Genomic DNA, 22,265 nt, shown 5'->3' on the forward strand with positions numbered 1-22,265 from the left:
TTGCTATGTCGTAAATGGGGAAAGAACATGATAAGCGCGAGACCTGTCCCTGGGGACCCAAGTTCAGATAAATCTCAAAACATACTCATGTTTACAACTACCCAATGCTACATATTATTCAGACATGAATCTTTCCTGTTTGATGCGACCGTCATATAAGTGAGATGTTTATCGCTACAAAACCAGGTTCAATCCACCATTTTCTACATTTGAAAATGCCTGTACCAAGTCAGGAATATGACAGTTGATGTCCATTAGTTTGATGTGTTTTATCATTGATTGTGCCATTTGATTAGAGACTTTCCGTTTTGAATTTTCCTCGGAATTCAGTATTTTTGTGATTTTACTTTTTATAGTAAGCCATATTTGTAGAGAATGCAGTCAAGTTTGTGGTGTGGAACCGTGTCGAATGCGTTTTTCAAATTTAGAAAAAAAGTGTATGCATGTTAACGGTTGTCGATGACTACTCGTAGTGGCATTTAATAGTTGGCTTTCGCAGCTTTGGTGTTTCCTGATAGCATATTGTCTGTTCTTGAGAATGTCATTCTTTTCGAAATTATGTATCAAATGTGAGCAAAATATATGTTGCAAATAAAGGCAACAGTAGTATATCGCTGTTCAAAAGAGAAAACAGATCTGGGTTACAAACTTTATTCGTGGGAAACACATCAACTTAAAGAGGAAAACAACGGAACAACAGAAACACTGAACTGCAACAAAACAAACGTAACATACATAGAAACGGTCTATTTGATAGCAACTGCCACATTCACGACTTGGTACAAAATTGGCATTTCTATAAATTATCTATACTTTTTCTTAAACAGTTGGCATATGTTGGCGTTTTTCAACTCGACTGGAATGGTTTACGATACCATGAAAGAAAGAAGATGGACTTTACCTCTGAGAGTTATTTTGTAATTTTTTAGATCAGAGAAGCCAGATAATTCAATTCCACATTCAAATATATTGATGATGTTCTTTCCTTTAACAATCCATTTCTTTTATTAGGTTTCATTAATAATATATCATCCAAAACTAGAAATAACAGACAAGGCTTCGTCTATTTCCTATTTTAGACTTAGACCTCGAATTCAACATAATGGGTCATCTCAGTACCAGAGTATGTGACAAATGAGACGATTCTTATTTTGAATTTATCAATTTCCCCACCTTAGAAGCAATCTATCAACTTCACCATCATATTGGATTTACATTAACATTTAACCCATTTGATATTGTAGAGCTCGCAGTTGCTACTCGGACCTTGTAAATGTACCCAACGTATGAACATAAAGTTGATGAACCAGTGTTATGTCATTGAAAGTCTCGGCCTTTTTCTAAAAAAAGATCATTGGAAGATGGTAAATCCTTGTTGATAAATATTCCATGTCAACTTTACAAATAATACACGATGGTCTTGAAGTATAGATTCAAGGTACTGATGTTGTTTATCATCTTTATTACGAGTTCTATTTTACTACTCCGGTACTGCCATGAAAATACGGATTTTTTTGTGTTATTAAATTTGCTGTTACAAAATGTTAAAAATTATTACTTTCACGGATTTGGCTATACTTTTTGGAACTTTCGGACTATAAGCTTTGGATTTCAAATATTTTGAAGTATTATGTCAATTTTACATAACCATAAATCTGTCCTTCTTTCTTTTGGTATCAACATCAAAGAAAACGAAGAAAATTTACCTTCATTATACTGGATACCTAAATTACACAAAACTCCATATAAAGAACGATACATAGCTGGGTCTTCAAAGTGTTCGACTAAACATCTTACTAAAGTACTGACTACTACTCTTTCTACAGTTAAAGATGGGCTTCAAAAATATTGTGATGAGATATATTCTACCAGTGGTGTTAACCAGATGTGAATTCTCAAAAATTCGAAAGATCTACTGCTTAATCTTCGATCACAATCTTTGCAATTTTGCAGCAACATAAAGACTTTTGATTTTTCTACGCTATACACTACTATTCCCCATGCTCAGTTGAAAGATCGACTTCACCATCTCATAAAACAGAGCTTTTTCTATAAAAATGGGAATCGTAGATACAAATTTCTTGTTTTGGGTTACAATAATTCATATTTTGTGAAGAATCACACTGAATCTTCCAAAAAATATACTGAAGATGATATTATCAAAATGCTGGACTTTTTGATCGACAATATATTTTTTGAGTTTGGAGGATTTATATTTCAACAGATAGTCGGTATTCCAATGGGTACTAATTGTGCATCCCTGCTGTCCGATTTGTTTTTGAACTCGTATGAAGCAGAATTCATTCAGAACCTTCTAAAAGACAAAAAGAAAAAGCACCTTGCGAAATTCTTTAATTTTACTTGCCGATATATTGATGATGTTCTATCATTGAATAACCCATATTTCAGCCAATACTTACATCTCATATATCCAAGCGAACTTGAAATTAAGGATACTACTGATACTAGAACGACTGCTTCATACCTTGATCTTTTCCTCAATATTGACGCAGATGGACGACTTCACACGAAAATATATGTTAAACGGGACGATTTCAACTTCCCAATTATCAATTTCCCATTTCTCAGCAGTAACATACCCTCTGCCCCTTCGTATGGTGTCTACATATCACAATTGATACGTTATTCTCGTGCTTGTTTACACTATATGGATTTCATATACAGGAGTGTGCTCCTTACACAGAAACTGCTTCAACAAAGTTATGAGGAGGACAGATTAAAATTGACACTCCGTAAATTTTATGGACACCATCACGAATTAGTTGATCCATACGATGTGTCTTTGACCAAACTAGCTAAGGACATTTTTACCACATGGTAGATTGTGGTTTGTCATTACGTCGTCTTATCTTTTAATTACCGAACGTGACTTATTTCCCGATTGTGACTGTTTTGCTGAGTGTGAATTCGCTTTACTATAAGACGTGTTATGGTACTTGTCTATCCCAAATTCATGTGTTTAGTTTGATATTGTATTTGTGGTTCTTGTCGGATTTTGTCAAAGGAGTAGGTCCGGTAAGACCCCTTTTTGGCCCCAAAATATAACAGTTTTACAAATTTGTTAAAATGTAAACTTTTAGTTATTTATTGGACAGTTGAATACTTCTGCTACATAAATATGGGCTGTTTTTGACAATACAATGCACACATATTCGAGTTGTAGCACCATTAAGTCATGCTAAATTACTGAAATCTTCAAAATTCTATCATTTTAGTTAAATTTTAGACGGTTTCCTTGTAAGACGAAAGTGGCCGCATTCGTGTTCATCCTTAATATTGAAATGTAAGTTGTATTTTATGATAATACATAACATATATAAAGGTTGTGGATGAACACGGATGCGGCCACTTTCATTTTTGACAAAAACCATCTCAAAGGTGACGTTTTTGGGCATATTTGAGAGATTTTTCATATTTGAGCTTGAATCGGATCGTTTTTAATGACTTAATTATTTAAAATCTTTCACTTATACTAATTAAATCAAGTGAAATAGACACTTAAGTCTTTAAAAAGTGATCAAAATCTTTCGTCAGATGAAACTGAAATTTGAGGCCAAAATGAGTCCTTACCGGACCTAGTACTCCTTTGTTGACGCCTTTTCTATTATATTCATGTGTTATGGTAAAGAAAATTAATCACCGCCTTCATTTATTAGATTTGATTTTGTTCAACGTAATCTACGATAATTTACGTTTGAAGTTGGATTCAAAACAAACTGGACATATATATAAAATATATTTTAGTTATTTGCTATTAATAAGTATTGCAATGTGCATTGTGTTTAAATGTAAAATCAGTATTTAGTTCTATTATAATTATAATCTTAAATCAATCCTAATTATATCTTACTCTTGAGATATAGTTTTTCAAATATGACGTCATTTTTCTGATGTTTCAGAAATTCAAATATGACGTAATTTTTGTGCCTTTTCACACCTTCGTATGTGACGTCATTTTTATGATTTTTTGCGTTGATGCCTGGACTAATTCGGGTGTGTCTATTTTTCTGTGTTGGTCTTTGCATTATGTATTCGGGTTTTGTTTTCTGTAATTAGTCATACTTCAATTTCATTATGTATATCTTTTATATTCATTTGATAAAATTTACTGTTTGCATAGCATAAATTGTTCTAGATAATAAGGATGTTATTATCCCAAGCATAAAAAACATAGCCGTATTTGACACAGTCCGTTTCTGTGTATGTTACATTTTAATGTTGCGTCGTTGTTCTCCTCTTATATTTAATGCGTTTCCCTCAGTTTTAGTTTGTTACCCTAATTTTGTTTTTTGTCCATAGATTTACGAGTTTTGAACAGCGGTATACTACTGTTGCCTTTATTGGCCACGAGCATCACTGAAGAGACGTGTATTGTAGAAATGCGCATCTGGTGCAGAAAAATTGGTACCGTTAATGTTATTATGTAATATCCATATGTATGCTTATACATCCCGTCATAATGATTATGTTATTGTGCTATGGTAAAATTTTGTATTCTTGTCTTTCGTTTTTGATAATGTTCTTTGTCTATATGTCTATATGTCTTTTTGTTTTTCTTTGTTTCAATATTTGTGTGTAATTAAAGGAGATTTAGATTTACAAATCGTCTCATCATCTGACATTTTCTTTTTTTATTGGCTGTGCATGCTGTTAGTCTTCAAGTGACCTGTTACGTCTTCTGAACAGGATTTGAATGGGGTTTTTAATCCATGGTGGTGACTGTTTATCTTTTGATTTTTTCTTTGGTATGTTCTTTTCAGATATTTCCTGGATGAAGTGTCAATCGTTTTCTAATTTCCCCTACCGACTTGTTGTGTTGATAACCACTAAAATACTTATTGTAGTTTCGGTTGATAAATACACCTGTAACTCTAATTTTTGCAAACGATGTTTATTAAAACCGTCTTCATGTTATGAAAGTATCGTCACTTATGGTTCTAACCTATTAATTCTTCCAAGTTAGGTTGTTTGTCTTCGTAAAATGTTTGGCATGGGTCTTGTATTTTAGTCCTTTTAAATGGCACTCTGTCTTACAGAAAATTGAGATCACTTTGGTGGCATCAATAACAAGAACTCTATGCTACTCTCTACACAAAAAACGAAGTGCTTTACACACTCAGGCAAAAATTGCTCACATAATTTTCACACGAATCTCGCATGAGATTCACATAAGATTCACCTCAAACGAGCTCATGTACATGGCACACACGGGAAAATTTGCATGTGAATTTCACGTGAATCGAGATTCAAATGATACTCAAGGGAAATTTTTCACATGAATTTCACCTGAACTTTTCCAAAAAAAAAAAAAATTGGTAATTTTTATGATTTCAAATGAATTTGAAAATTTAGAGGTTATTTGAATTACTTTATTTAAATTCATGTGAATTCCAAGTGGAATAAACTGAAATAATGGGATTTTCACGTGGAACTCACGTGGTTTCATATAAGGTTCATGTGAAACTCGCATAAACTGATTTTATGTGAGTTTCACGTATACGTTCGTATGAGGCGAAATTCAAGTGATTTTTTGTGAGATTCACATGAATTTAAATTCACGTGAAATTGATGTGTACTTGAAAATAAATAAAAAAAATCAAAAGTTCTGAGGTTTCCTAAGTTGTAAATATAAAAATTGTTAACTGTATAGTGGCACGAAATTGGCTGTAAATATAGAGAAATAAGTTACTGGACGAACTCCAGATAGAGAAGGGAATTACAATAGGTAACAGGTAAAAGTTAACTGGTCAATGACATATAACACTTTCGTTTTGGCCCCAGATGACTTTTTAGATGTTTATATCATTGAAAAAGCTCCAAATTATCTATCTACCTTTGGTAAAAAAAATGCCATTTTTTTTGCATTAAAATTTAAATAACTTGTTTAACTCATCGGTGACCTAAATTTTTTTATTAGTTTTTTTTCAAATAAACTGTACTTAAACTAAACTGTTGTAAAATTTAAGCGATTTCTGTAATTTAGTTCTTTTTTTCTTTCGATATTACCTTTTTTCTCCTATTAGTTCAACAAAAAAAAGTACCTTAAAAAAAATGCATGCTGCTCGAGTTCGAAGGCAAACTGTGAACTTAAATGACCGAATATAAAATAACATAAACACATTAAAACACAAAACATCAGACACTGAGATATTTCTAATGCAGAAAAACAAGATGATAATTAAAATTAAGAAAAATAGGTTTTGTAAAGAAAAAAAGGGGAGGGGGGATGTTAAAAACATTGTTCCATCCCAAATAACCTTTGACAACAATAGACCGTCATGTTACTGGGTGAGAAATAACTCTTTCAAAAAAAGAAACATGGTAAGGAGGTATCACGGAAAAAGAGTCACACGAAAAAGGGTCACAGGAAAAAAAGTCACAGGAAAAAAGTCACAATATATATTTTGTATGAAGTAGTCACATAGTTTTCCTTTTATTTGAGTCAAAATAAGAAAAAAGTCACAATTATTAAATATATTTGTTATACATGTATAATCTTGATTTTTTAAGCCATGATGATAATCCTTAGATTGAGTGTTATACAAACAACTCATTGCCATTAGTAATAGTTTGGTATTTACAACAATTATTGATAGGGACTGTTGATATCGTTAAGTGGCTTCTTGTGGAACATTTCCCTTTTTAAAGACTTTTCACTACGTCGAGTAACCTGTATTGGTAGGAAGCCATACCAAAGAAAAACAGTTTGTGCTCATTATTAAATAAAAGGAAACAATTAATTAGCTTTCCGTGTTTATTAAAAAGTCAGTTTTGAATAAAAAGAACATATTCTTTTACACTATTATTAGTTGATATATATTATGTCAGATATAATAAAATAAAATTTACCACTTAAGATTATTGAGGGGGATAGGACCTTTATCGGGACTCCGGGATCGGGTGTTTTTAAGCTCGGGATTTCGGAATTGACCCTTTCGGGATCCGGGAATCCTTTTTTTCGGATTTCGGGATGTCGGGATTTGCTTTATTTAAATTCGGGACCTCGGGATTTCGTTTTTTCAAGTCCGGGATTTCGGGATCAAGACCCCTCCTATCCCCCCCTCATTATTAATCTGATACAAGAAATTGAATATAATGACTTTTTTCTATGCATTCAAAAAGTTTAGTTATCTATTGCATACATGCAAATAGTGAATTTTTCATGTGCATTCCAACATACTTCTGATAAATAATTATACTAAAATATATATTGTGACTTTTTTTTCCTAGGGATTTTGTGACTTTTTTCCAGTGACTTTTTTTCCTGTGACTTTTTTTCCGTTTACCCTTTGGATCCTACGCTAATAAGACAATTGCATGATTTCTAATTGACGCCTTATGGTGCTCCCACTAAAAGGAGAAACATTCGATAGTTTATCAATCCAAGCATATTATCTCGTGTTTCTCCCCAGTCCTTTTCGGCTCCTTATACTTTGACAGCGATTGTGTAACTGTAAGAAATCGTTCCCTGATTTTACTTTCACCAAATATATTCCTTAATGTTAAAACAACTAAACAAGGTACTGTAGCCTTACCGGACGCAATTAAGACTGTACACAATTACGAACGATTTTTAATGTTTGCCCCCCTGATATTATATTTATGCATGATAATTAATAAATGTTTCTATTAATTAAAAACCCACTACATAACTTGTGTTTTTATGAAAAAAGGTTCATGCGCACTTGGTTAAAGTTGCAGACGATGAAAATTCAATTTCGTAAATGTCAAAATAATGACTCCCTCTCTCGGAAATAACATGAATAAAGCACACAAGCTATTGCAAACTGCCTTCTTTTGTCCTTATATATAACCCGAATAATCCAGTCGTTATATTACGATCATTTCGATCACTCCATTAACTGGAAGTAAATTTGTGATTTACCATAGCCTGTTGGTAAAATGACAACTGTATCATTCAACTGTAGTATTAGTCGAGATTAATGGCCCACGGCCCCAGCTTGTCTGGCAAAACAGCCGTTGGACGTCAGAGTAATCTCGGACTACTGTAGTATATTTTCAATAGATTCTCATTGTTTATCTTTGAATTCAAACATATATTTATCCTCTGGAGGACAATGACCGTAAAGTGGCGCTGTAATTATTCAAGTTACCTTATATATAGATAGAAAAATATCTCCTCAATCTGTTCATATGCATGATGCCCTTTATTTTGCCCAAATAATCCAAAATTGAACATTTTCTCTGACTCTGGTGACCCTGTGAAGAAAATATAATTTTTAGTGAAAATTCCAGAGAACTCCAAAGGTAAAGGTAAAATATAGATTAAAATCATAGGTTCACTAACTAAAAGGAGAAATCAGTGCTTCTTAGATGAAATAACTTGCATAAAAACAAAAAAATCTGAAATATTTCCTTTTCAAAGATTTTTTTTTGTCACTAATTTCGTCTGCAACTACATGTACATCTGAAGAATTTGAAGTAAATTACCATATTACACTTCTTATTTTCCTAGGAAATGTGTTTAAGATATAAGATTAATGTATGTTTCATAAATTTAGATCGTTGTCATTGATTTCTTCTGCCAGATATATAAATATAGTCCTGTTCGTAATTGCGTCCATATTGGGCTTGCTAGACCCATAAAACCAGGTCATGAAAATCTTACTAAAAGTATTCCAACGTAAATAAAAAATTATGTGTGTTAAGATTAAAAATGAAGACCCTTTATACATCTTTAATTCTATGGTATACACAATTCAAGAAAGTATTCTACAAAGAAAAAAAATAATTAAAGATCAAAAATCGTTCGTAATTGCGTCCGGTGAGGCTACATGTTTTATATATTGGCATAATGAAAAGAACTAGAAGACGGGGTCATTCACCTTTAAATAGGCGAGTCGTAAATTTTAGAAATATACCTTCATTAAGTTCATGACAAACAAGTTGTACCCTAAAATAAAACAGCCAAAATGACGTTAATGGAAACTGTTAGTGCATGATGGTAACATGTACACTTTTGTCATGACTATGAATCTAGTAATGCAAAGACATATACACATGTAGTATTTTCACTTTGTGTTGTATTATTAAAGCTGAATTTTATCTCAGCATTATCTGTGGTGTTCACTTCTTCTTCTCTAGGTTTTCAGTAGTCCTTCAATGATCTGAAGATTATTTACTGTTTGCGCAGCGTGGCCTTTATATATATTAACAATAACAAAAATATTTGGAAATAAATTTGAGGTGCATTATTTTTTCAAAATTGTGATTAAAACTATGTAAACTTAATGCTACACTGACAAAATACCCTACATGCCTTAAATCTTGCTTTCAGCCCTGAATCCACCACTACCCATCATAACTAAAGTCAGTCTCTATATATTCATCTTGGGAAATCAGTGTCATAATCATCATTTAAAAAAATGTTCAATATTTACCATGTTTACATGCCAAATAATCACTGATAATGACAAAATGTTTACATCTTTTGCAGAGCAATTGATAATATTCAAAACCAACGGAAACTTTTATACATACATGTACATGAAGTGAAATGACAGACAAGGAACAACAAGAAGATGAACTATTAGCACTAACCAGTATATATGATGAAACAGTGCTGTCAGTGTCAGATGATACAGAAGAACCTGGCGGACAGTTTCTAGTCAGTTCACATATTCCGGAAAACTTTAGTATAAAGTCTCTGTCTAAAGGTAAGATATATACAGAAGAACATATATATGTTACACTACCTATACTTACTCCATCAGGTAATCAACACTTCAAAAAATAAAATTAACATAGAGACCTAATGGGAAACGTTTTTAATTATTGACCCAAAATTATGAAATTAATAGTCAAGAGTTCATATGTATCATATATTAACATACATCGAGGAAAAAAATATATTTATTTATAAAAATGAATTTTTAAGAATTTTTCCTTTGCAAATATGTAGAAGTCAAATGGACAAAAGTGAAGAACCAGTCTCCTTTTTCTCTTCATTTCCAGTCACTTAAAACACTTTCCTTGTATGTAATGGGTTCTTAATATATGTACATGTACCTTTTTCCAGATAACAAGACAGAGATACATGTACTGAAACATCTGCCTACTTTTTTTCCAAACTTCATTTTGAGCTTTTAATAAGGATCATAGGATATAGGTTTTTCTCATTGTTGAAGGCTGTATGGTTGCCTATGATTGCTTACATCCACTTACACGTCTTAATATGAACTTTGGTGGATAGTTGCAATTGCATTGCCTTACTTCAATATTCCAGTCACTAAAACACTTTCCTTTTGTATTTATTGGGTCTTTAACATAACTTACATTTATATATTTCCAGATAACAGTACATGTATGGAAGCACCTGCCTCCTATTTTTCGAAACTTCCTTTTGATGTTAGAGCTTTTTATAACCATACATACAGTATGCAGTCAGGGGTGCTACTTAAACAAGTGATTTCATTATCACCTATTTCAGTGATTTTTGTCGAGCCTTCGACTTTAGTCGAAAAAGCGAGACTAAGCGATCCTACATTCCGTCGTCGTCGGCGTCGTCGGCGGCGTCAACAAATATTCACTCTGTGGTTAAAGTTTTTGAAATTTTAATAACTTTCTTAAACTATACTGGATTTCTACCAAACTTTGACAGAAGCTTGTTTATGATCATAAGATAGTATCCAGAAGTAAATTTTGTAAAAATAAAATTCCATTTTTTCCGTATTTTACTATAAATGGACTTAGTTTTTTCTGCGGGGAAACAAAACATTCACTCTGTGGTTAAAGTTTTTAGAATTTTAATAACTTTCTCAAACTATCCTGGGTTTGTACCAAACTTGGACAGAAGCTTGTTTATGATCATAAGATAATATCCAGAAGTAAATTTTGTAAAAATAAAATTCCATTTTTTCCGTATTTTACTTATAAATGGACTTAGTTTTTTTTGCGGGGAAACATTACATTCACTCTGTGGTTAAAGTTTTTAGAATTTTAATAACTTTCTTTAACTATCCTGGGTTTGTACCAAACTTGGACAGAAGCTTGTTTATGATCATAAGATAGTATCCAGAAGAAAATTTTGTAAAAATAAAATTCAATTTTTTCCGTATTTTACTTATAAATGGACTTAGTTTTTTCTGCAGGGAACCATTACATTCACTCTGTGGTTAAAGTTTTTAAAATTTAAATAACTTTCTTAAACTATCCTGGGTTTGTACCAAACTTGGAAATAACCTTATTTATGATCATAAGATTGTATCCAGAAGTAAAGTTTGTAAAAAGATTACTCTGTTTTTTTCTGTAATTTACTTTCAAATGGACTTAGATTTTCTTACAATCATAAAATAGTAACAAGAGGAATATTTTTATTGATTTTTTTCCTCATTGTTGTTGAGCCTGTGATTTACAGCAAAAATAGGCGAGACACTGGGTTCCGCGGAACCCTTACAAATTTTTTGTATTCAGTTATCACCTATTTAAGTGATTTTGGTGTTTTCTTTGATCTTCAAATGCTAATTTCATTGATTTTCTATGAAACGTTTCTATAATTTTCCTACGTAAATCAATTATCCCTTTATCTTTGGATATCAATTTCACCAGTGCGCTTGGGCAGTAAGCTAAAGCTTTTAAAAGTACATGTACCCTAGGGAATTGTTCTGTAATCAAACATTCATTAACTACTCTTACTATCAGACAAAGGTCAACAATATTAGGTGACCTGATTGGTTTTCTTTAGAATAAGAATGATTTATTTTAGGGTTATTGTCCTAATCTACAAATTATTCCAGTTTTTATACGACCCCAAAAACATTTTGGGTTCGTATAATGGTATGATGTCGTCGTCTGTGTCGTCGTCGTCGTCGTCCAAAGACACTTTGGTTTCCGGATAATAACTTTAGTTTAAGTGAATAGATCTTAATGAAATTTTTTTAGAAGGTTCAATACCACAAAAGGAAGGTGGGGATTTATTTTGGGGATGATGGTCCGAACGGTTTAGGAATTAGGGGCCCAAAAGTGGCCAAAACAAGCATTTTTCTAGTTTCCGGATAATAACTAGTTTACCAGTATTTTAATTGCTCTGAAAGTATACTGCAATGTTTAAAATCACAAGTAGAAGGTTTGGATTCATTTAAGGGGTTATGGGGCCAAAGTTTAGGAATTAAGGGCCAAAAAGGGGCCAAAACAAGCATTTTTCTAGTTTCCAGACAATACCTTGTGTGTAATTGCATGGATCTCTCTGAAATTGTACCACAATGTACCATAAAACAAAGGGGAGGCTGGGAATAAGTTTGGGGTTAATTGCCTAAAATATGTAGGAATTAAGGGCCAAAAAAGGGGCCAAAAAGAAGCATGTTTCTAGTTTCCAAACAATCAAGACAATAACTTGTGTTTAAGTGTATGGATCTCTCTGAAATCATACTACAAGGTTCAATATTACAAAGGAAAGCATGGGATTGAGTTTAAGGGTTATTGCTCCAAGGGGGGGTTTCAATAAATTGGGGGGGGGGTCTCAGTTTACCATTTTTTTAAGGGATTTTTTTTCTTTTTTCAACATTTTTCAAATTTCAAATTTTGAAAAGTTTCAATAAGAAATATTCAATTGCACAGTATTGTGCAATAGATGTGTTAGATCTTGAACCACATTTATTTTGTGGCAAAAACCTATATTATATCAAAAATTTGATCACAATCAAAATTCAGACAGTATCAAGCTTGAATATTGTGACCAAATTTGCCCCAACTGTTCAGGGTTCGACCACTGGGGTCGTATAAAGCTGCGCCCTGCGGAGCACCTGGTTGCATATTCAAATAAACTGTAAAAACTGGCAGGCTTATCAAGCAAATGATAATTTCTGCATGTACATAGTTGTTTTCAAAGGAAATCTGGTCTTTTTACCTATAAAAAAATCAAGCTTGTGGGAAAAATATCAAAAAAATGTTATATACACTTATTGATGTGATTAAATTTCAACTTCTCAAATTACTTGATTCAGTGATATTGAAAAGTCTGTGCAAAAAATTTAAATATTTCACAGCCAAAATCACTCAAAGGAGTGATTTTGAAATCACTTGTATAAGTACATGTACCACCCCTGACTGGTATGGGTTTCTCTCATTGTTGAAGGCTGTTTGGTTGCCTATGATTGCTTACATCCACTTACATGTCTACATTTGAACTTTGATGGATAGTTGTCTCATTGGCAATCATACCACATCTCTTTATTTCAATATTCCCGTCACTAAAACACTTTCCTATTGTATTTAATGGGTCCTTAACATAACTTACATTATATTTTCAGATAACAAGATAGAAGAACATGTAGTGAAGAATCTGCCTCCTATCTCTCTTAACTTCCAATTACCAAAAGATTACCCTTCAGTAACCCCACCACAGTTTACTCTGTCGTGTAAATGGTTGAATAGGAAACAGGTATTTATAGGTTTTAAGGAATATAATCTTTTCATTACAAACACGTTCTTCACAACAGAAATAAGAGTATCAATAATTGGTCAAAACTTATATTTTAAGTTATTTTTTTGCACATTTGTGTACTGATATACAGATTAATTGCAGGAATTTAATGGTACATGTATTTTAAACCTAGTTTATTATCATTTTTGTCGAGACTGAAACTTTTGTTGCAGAAAGCTCAACATAGGGATAGTTATCCGAAGGTGGCGTCAGCTAACTTCTTAAAAGCTTTATATTTTAGAAGGTGGAAGACCTAGATGCATAATACTTTGTATATAGATGCCACATGTTACAAACTTTCTGTCTGTCACATGTTTATTGTCCTTGACCTTATTTACATGACCCTAACTTTAGTCTGCCTCAACCAAATTGCTATGAAACTAAAAATAAACAATGCTTATTACTACAAAACATAGATAAGTTTCAATTTTGGTGCCTTCACTTGTACTGTTCTTAGAGTTATGTCCCTTTACAAATGGAAATCTTGCTGAATTTTTGATTTTAGTTTACTAACATACATTTGCCTTCACCAAATGTTATAAAACTTACAAGCAATGCTCATCACCACAAAACACAGCTCAAGTAAAAATTTAGGTGACATCACTTTTACTTTTCTAGAGTTATGCCCTTTTTTAAACATAAAAATTGTTGAATTTTTAGTTTGCCTCAACAAAATGTTATGAATCTTATACACAAAGCTTTTTACCAAATTTGAATTTTGTTGAAGTCACTTCTACCTTTCTATACTTATGTTCTTAAACAAATGGAACTAATGCTGAATTTCTGTTCTCTAACTTATGTCTGCCTCAACCAAATTTTATAAAACTTATACATAATGTTTATTACAACTCACATCAAGTAAAAATTTGGGTAGTGTCACTTTTACTGTTCTTGAGTTATGTCCCTTTACAATGTTATATGCAAGCCGGACCATCGTCTATGTAATGTTGATAGATTCTCCATTTTTATATGGAATGTTGTATACATTTAAAAATTGTAAAACTACCTCTTTATAATTAACTGAACAAAGTAATAAAATGATATGCTGATATTTAAGTTTTCTTTCAGCTAACAAAATTATGTCTAAGATTAGATGAAATTTGGGAAGAATATAAACCGTGTGTTGTTGTGTTTTTATGGACAAGTTTTCTTCAGGATGAATCTTATGAATTTCTTGGCTTATCTGATACATTAGACTTAACTACGCCCCAATCCATAGAAAGGAAACAATCAACGGAAAAGTATGATCCAAGAGCTATCCAGGACATAGCCTCTCAAAATAGACTCCTTGCAACACTTATTGATTACGACAAGCAGGTTAAACAGATTGAGTTTGACAGATCATTGTTTGAATGTAAAGTTTGTTTTTGTGATAGAACAGGGTCACAGTGTATTAACTTTTATGAATGTGATCATGTTTACTGTAAGGAATGTATGAAGGAATACTTCACAGTTCAGATTGGTGAAGGAAATGTGAATGGTTTGTACTGCCCTGAGGACAAATGTGAATCACAAGCTCACCAATCTCAGGTAAAAATATAATATAATGTGTCAAAGCTATCTGTATGTAAAAGATAAGCGGAAGATATCATAGGAACTTTCAAGCTCATAAGTCAAAATAAACTGACAATGCCATGGCTAAAAAAGAAAAAGAAAAAGTACAAACAAACACAAATAGGAAACTAAAGACTGAGAAATATGAACCCCACCAAAACTTGGGGTGATCTCAGAAGGTTAACAGATTCTGCTCCACATGCAGCACCAATCATGTTGATCATGTTAGCACAAACTTTGTGGTATTCTATAAATTAAAATAAAAACATTTGGTAATTCTAGTACATTTTTTCAGTTAGACCTCTTTTGCCTTGTTGGATGTTTCAAGTTATTTTTAGATGTCGATATGTAGAATGTATTTATTGATTACCCTTGACAGTCCAATACACAAGCTTTCAGCTTTTAAATGTAAACATAGTCATGGGAGGTCTAAGAAATCATTCATGGGGGCTTGAATATATTGTGATTTTACAACGGGTTGGCCCTTTATGTAAAATATTTTACCCTGAGCAGTAGCGAGGGGTTAAATGTCTGCATAAAGGGACAACCTGTGGTAAAATCCCGATATATTCAAGCCCCATGAATTATTTCGATTCTAATAGGACAAATACAGCAATTCTTTTGGATCAAAGCATTCTGACTGGAGGCAAATATTTGCAGTTCTCATAAATTAAAGCACTATTGAATTGGAGTAAAAGAAAGGAGCAAACTAAATAAGTGACATGCTTAATCTATTACAATAATGTATTTAGATAGTTTTGGATGATTATAAATGATAATTTACTTATATGTCTTAAATGAATAAAAAATATGGCTTATAACACATTTTAGCATCGTTTGTTTACCTTTCCTGGATGTGATGATTTTCGGTTTCACAAGCATGTATTTTCCCATAAAATGTTTATATTCTCACGTCAACGTTCTATGACGTCAGGAAGCTCATTCATAAAAAAGCATATGACCTGGCAATAGGATGGGAACAGACCAGGCAATATATATATATGGTGATGAGACAGCAACCCAGTGACACAAATAACTTTGCTGACATTTACAATCAAATGCCAAACACATAACTTGAATAAAATCAACCCCTTGAAGATAAAGGAGACAATAATGAGAGTTAGTTAGAAGCTGTCTTGTTCATACTACTAACAAAAAACTCTAACTTCAGGTTAAGGAACTTGTTCCACCAGAATTATATGCCAAGTATGATAAACTCCTTCTACAGACTGGTTTAGATACTATGCTGGACATAGCCTATTGCCCTCGACCTTCCTGTCAACAGCCTGTTATCATGGACAAGGAGATGTCCATGGCCTCTTGTGCTAGCTGTTGTTTTGTATTTTGTACACTTTGTAAACTTAGTTATCATGGATTGTCACCATGTAGGATAAAAGCAGGTTTGTATTATGGTCATTAGAATATTAACTGTCTGTGTTATTCTTACATCCTATCTGAGAATGTTAACTTTACATGATTGTCTGAGATTTCATGTGGAATCAATTTATGTTGTAAATTTCTGTTTATTAAATATTTTGATAAACTCTTGTCTAAACTCATGGTAACATACTGAAGAGAAATGTGATGGTTAGATTTGAAAAAAATAAAGGGTGTGTGCATGAGACTATATCCTATACAAACAATACCTTAAAGGATTAATGTCCCGAAAATATATATAAAACAGGCGTGTTTCACTTAGCTTTAAACTAGCTTTGTATTAATTTTCTCAACATTACAAAATTACAGAGGGATTAAGGAAATTGAAGGATGAATGGTTAGATGGAGATGAGGCGACAAGAAAACTTTTAGAGAAGAAATATGGTAAAGCTGCCATCCAACAGGCTGTAGAGGAATCGTTTAGTAATGAGTGGTTGGACAGCTTTGCAAAAAAATGTCCCCACTGTGGGGCACAAATACAGGTAAAAAATTAACAAATAGATCAATAGCTTCTGTAAATGATGTTCACAAAATGACTTATGAGGAAGACCTTGTCAAACTTTGCTTGGCTATACACTTTTGGTTGTCTAACTGATTGATTGATTGTTGGTTGCTTAATGTCCAGTTACAAATTTTTCATTTATGTTCAGGACGATTGTCTTACTTTATTTAAGTGATGTGTAACTTAGTTGTAAAGGCAAACAAAAACGAAAAAAAAAAAACGTAGGGCATTTTTTTCTTCTTTTGAGACACAGCTATAACAGATGTTCTACTGTTATTACAGTGTAACCCATATGTTCATTTCAAACTGACCAACACACTTGATTACAATTAATCACAAGATTGGTCAAGTTTAACCAAGTGTTGGTATTAATGATAATTTGAACAACTGACCCTTGTAAAATAATAAATGAGATAAATAACTTTTCTTTCCTCAGAAAATAGATGGTTGTAACAAGATGACGTGTATGAAATGTCGAGCCCATTTCTGTTGGATTTGTAATGGCTTCCTGGCGAAAGCTAACCCTTATTCACACTTTAGTGAGATGGGCAGTAAATGTTTCAACAGATTGTTTGAAGGTGTTGACATGGGAGATGATGATGATGACTGGGATCAGTGGATATAAATAGAAACTGGGAGAGACAAAAGGGAGATAATTTATAGGATCGATGGATATAAATAGAAACTTGGAGAGACAAAAGGGAGATAATTTATGGGAGATGACTGGGATCAGTGGATATAAATAGAAACTGGGAGAGACCAAAGGGAGATAATTTATGGGATCAGTGGATATAAATAGAAGCTAGAAGATACCTAAGGGAGATAATTTATTTAGGGATACATGAGTCAAAGTGTTTTTTTTTTTTTAGAACAAGCAACATATTTTGAATTTGTGAATCAAATTTTTAATTTATTTGGATTTTTTTAATACAAATTCTATAAGAATTGGATGTATGATTTGTATTTTTGAAGGTATATTCCTTTGGACATTGAAATGATTATTCTGAAGTCATGGGTGACAGCTGCATTTGTTTACTTAACACATTTTCAACAACAACAAAATTACATGTACCGGTAAAACAATTTGAAATTGAATTCTACCAAACAATGTTTATAGTCACTAAAAGCAAGTTCAGAGTAAAAGTAATGATGGCTTTTTACACAGTACCTTGGAACAATTTTTATATAGTTTGCTTTGAATCATTTACCTCAATAGATATAAAAAGATGTGGTATAAGTACCAATGAGACAACTCTCCATCCATGTCACTATTTGTAAAAGTAAACCATTATTGGTCAAAGTACAGTCTTCAGTCCTGGCTCACACCAAAAAGCTATATATATAACCTGATCCTATCTGAATTGAACTGTTGTTTTATATATTATTCCTTACCATTTTGTAGTGATTTGAAGAATCAATGGGAACACTGCTATCCACACTCTAGTGTTGCAACATTGAGGGCATTGATATGTAACTAAGCATTTAAATTATATTGTTACCTATTTATCTTTATGTTAATATAGTAAATGAAAAATGTTATAATGGAAGTAAGAAATGTCAAAATGGAAATGAGAATTTCAAAATATGATATGTCCCTATTGGTGAGGGTGGTAAAGGGGGGCCCTAAACATGGAAACACGTGAAATAAAAATCGCAAAAACATTGCACGGAAAATAAAAATCAGAAAAAACAAAGCATGAGAAATAAAATGGAAATTTTAATGTAAAAAGTAAATTAATCTATTAATCAGCCCTTCTTGGAGATCATCTAGTCATTATATAATGGATATGATGACCCTGCAGTCACCTTTAAGCGTCTGCTAGTTGCAACTGATTTGAAAGATAAATATTTTTTTTCATTTTAATTAATTTAATAGCAATTTTAAATATTCTCATGATAACACATAATTTAAAACAATCTCCAGACTGACTTTAAATTTAGTCCCTGTTAATCAAATTTAGAACAAGCACAAGAAATTAAGAGTACCGACACGAAACACAGAAATAAAGAAAGGAGAACAGGAGGCAAGCACGTAGAACCAAGCACAAGAAAACAAGAAATAAAATGTCAAAACATGAAAAAATATGAAATAAAAAGGCTGAACACGTTGCACAAAATAACCCTTTACCACCCTCATTGGTCTTTCTCACATTTCAGCCTAATTACAATTATGATAGCTGTTTTGCAGTTATATAGTTAAACATGAACAAGATATATAACGGATAATGTTATTAGTAGATAGGGCAGTTGGCAGACACCAGGAAAATGTCAAAATGTAAAAATTGAGGAAAAAATTTATTAATTAATTTTTGTTCATTGAGAATTTTTTTAAATAATTAATATCACTAGTATATTGAATAAAAAAGTTTGTAGTGAAAGTTTTTAAGGCAGTAATAGTAACTTGCTTGGTCTGAAAGAAAGTTTGATAGTGGTAAATTCTGGAGGTCAATACAATGTTTTTATTAAAGAAGAATATCTCGTTATATATATAAATATCTTAAATATGAATTACCTGTACACAATGTTATGAATGTATTCCCCTTGAAATTATATAATTTCCTGCTAAATGTAAAAATTGATGCATAAAGATTTTCAATGCCTTTGAGTTTAGTTTATTTCTCCAGGTGTATTACAGAAATTAACCTTTTAAGGTAAACAAGTGCCAATTGATGAGATATTCTTTCATTGTCTTTTTTGTTTTAATCTATGAAGTATGAATAGCAGTATTTATTTTTGAGCACTATTATTCTGAGATACAGTTTCACTTCAAATAATGATAATGATTTGTCAACTTATAAATCATATATTGCACCACAGGCTTCAAATTTGACTTCAATAGTTAATCAAATGTAACAGGATTACAATTTAATACGCCAGACGCGCGTTTCAGCTCCATATGACTCATCAGTGACGCTCATATCAAAATAGTTATAAAGCCAAACAAGTACAAAGTTTAAGAGCATTGACATAGCAATCCTACATTCGCTTGGCTTAGGCGGCGTCCACAAATATTCACTCTGTAGTTAAAAGTTTTTGAAATTTTAATTACTTTTTGAAACTATCCTGGATTTGTTCTAAACTTGGACAGAAGCATGTTTATGATCAAAAGCTAGTATCTAGAAGGAAATTTTGTTAAAATTTTGTACCTGTTTATCTGTATTTTACGTATAAATGAAATAAGATTTTCTTCAGTTAACATCACATACAGTCTGCAGTTGAAGTTTTTTAAACATTTATGAGATGCATAAACTATTCTGGATTTTTACCAAACTTGGACAGAAGCTTCTTACAATCAATATAAAATATGTAAAAGGAATATTTTTGTTGAATTTTTTCCTCATTTTTGTTGAGCCTGCCATTAACAGCAAAAGTAGGCGAGATACTAGGTTCTGCAGAACCCTTACAAATTTTGTTTAAAAATGTTGTTTTTCTTCTTCTAAAATTATGAACATTTATCCAAAAACTGTTTGTGTTTTTCTTTTGAAACAAAAAAGTTTGGTATGTCTTTCAAATTGATATAAAAGTCATAGAAATGAAAATTTTGAGTAAATGTATATAGTTTGGACCTTTTATCTCTAAAAGTAGCACATGAAGGTATATAATTATAACCTAATTTAATTCACTATGAGAAAATAGCTTGTAAATGCAATTTTTTTATCCTAAAAAAAATACTGAGGAATCAAAACTGTATTTTATGCCATTAACGTGATTATGGTCCACAAAGATCATAGTTGATATGGTTAATGGATAAAGATTGATAAAATAGGAAGTGCTTAGGGGTGATGATATTTGTGAGTTTTGTCTTCTTTCATTGTATTTTTATTTAAGAGGAAATATATTATAAATTCTAAATTATTTATGTGTTGTTGAATTTATTATTGATTTGTACAATTTATAGTTATATTTGCCTTATTTCCATCTGCACTAAAACAAAGCTATTTTTGTTTATTTTATATGAGTCAGAGGGTATGTGTAAAAAATTTGTGTGATGTGTTGTATAACCTTACTATGTTATCTTCTAATTTAAAATTTGTAATATATGATTATTTTGATTAATCAGTTAATAAAAGCTTATATGTAATAAAGCTCTTGTTGAAATAAAAAGACTACCATTGGTATTCAAAATCGAAACCTTGTTCATTTAATTGGGATCGATCTGGCATGTGAGTAACTGCTAGTAGTCCTTTGTTTATATATGTATCATTGTCATTTTGCTTAGTTTCTTTTGTTACCTATTCTGACATCAGACTCTGACATTTTAGCTTAGATTTACAGTGTGAATTGCTGTATGTTCGTTTATTCTTCATTGGCTAGAGAGAGGTATACAGGGATGTGGTGTTGAGATGTTACAAAATATGTTTCATGTCAGGAGCTTCTGGTTTGTCTTTGTTCGTCTTGCATGATTTTTGAAAATTTTAGTTCATTAATATGTTTAAGTATGAAGTGTGATGTCCATTTCATTGAATTTTGTTTAGACTAGAGGCCAGCTGAAGCCCTCCTCAGGTTGCAGATTTTCTCACTGTTTTGAAGACCCAATGGTGGCATTTAGCGGTTTTCTGCTCTTTGGTAAGTTTGTTGTCTCTTTGATACAGTTCCCTTTTCCATTCTCAATTTTGTATTATATTTTTGTTTTTGTTCATAGTTTGTTATATTTTCATTTGTGTATTGTTTTCGTCATCATCTAATTTCTTTTGTGTTAATATTTGTATACTGAGATCACTTCATTGGATTTTGTTGTACAGAACCATGAAAATGAGGTCAAGGTGAGATGAAACCTGCCAGATGAAATTTGAAAAAAATATGCAGGACAGGAATTTTGAGTAAAAAAAAAAGGCAGGATGAGACACTTGCAAAAAAAAAGTCAGGATGACGATTTAGGTAAAAAAAAAGTCAAGATAAACTATAAAAAAAAAAAGGCAGGCCCGAATAGAGTGAAAAATAAAAAGGTAGGACAGAGATTACAACTAAAAAAAAATGCAGGACAAAATTTTTCGTCCTAGCCCCCCATAAAAATCAAATGGTAGCTCCCTTAATTAACATGTAGACATTGCAAGGGACCCATATACCAAATGAAGTTGTCATACTACTCATAATAAGTGAGCAATTTACGAGACAAAACACCTTTTTTCAGCAGTCACTTAACCTTGAAAATGAGGTCAAGGACAATGGGCATATAACAGGTGGAAACATTGTAACATATAAAGGTATCTGCATTCAAGGTATGAAGCAAGATGGCCACGGTCTACTAACTTCTGATTTATAAAGATTTATACACAGTTTATAAATTATAATCCTGGTACCTTTGATAAC

The 22,265-nt window shown here is 32.0% G+C and overlaps 1 protein-coding gene across 2 annotated transcripts; it reads left to right on the forward strand.

The window, feature by feature from the left end:
- The first annotated feature begins 7,437 nt into the window (after positions 1-7,437).
- LOC143084988 (E3 ubiquitin-protein ligase RNF14-like) lies at positions 7,438-21,086 on the forward strand. Of its 2 annotated transcripts, none has more exons than XM_076261103.1 (7): positions 7,438-7,474; positions 9,479-9,698; positions 13,290-13,420; positions 14,531-14,992; positions 16,188-16,416; positions 16,763-16,935; positions 17,392-21,086. In XM_076261103.1, exons 2-7 carry the CDS (start codon positions 9,539-9,541, stop codon positions 17,578-17,580), a joined length of 1,344 nt encoding a protein of 447 aa, XP_076117218.1. In that variant the 5' UTR covers positions 7,438-7,474; positions 9,479-9,538; the 3' UTR covers positions 17,581-21,086. The 2 variants fall into 2 exon arrangements, with proteins under 2 accessions (XP_076117218.1, XP_076117219.1); XM_076261104.1 differs by having other exon boundaries at positions 7,463-7,541.
- Positions 21,087-22,265: the final 1,179 nt, after the last annotated feature.

This window comes from Mytilus galloprovincialis, chromosome 8 (assembly GCF_965363235.1).
Source record: "Mytilus galloprovincialis chromosome 8, xbMytGall1.hap1.1, whole genome shotgun sequence".
NCBI lineage: Eukaryota > Metazoa > Mollusca > Bivalvia > Mytilida > Mytilidae > Mytilus > Mytilus galloprovincialis.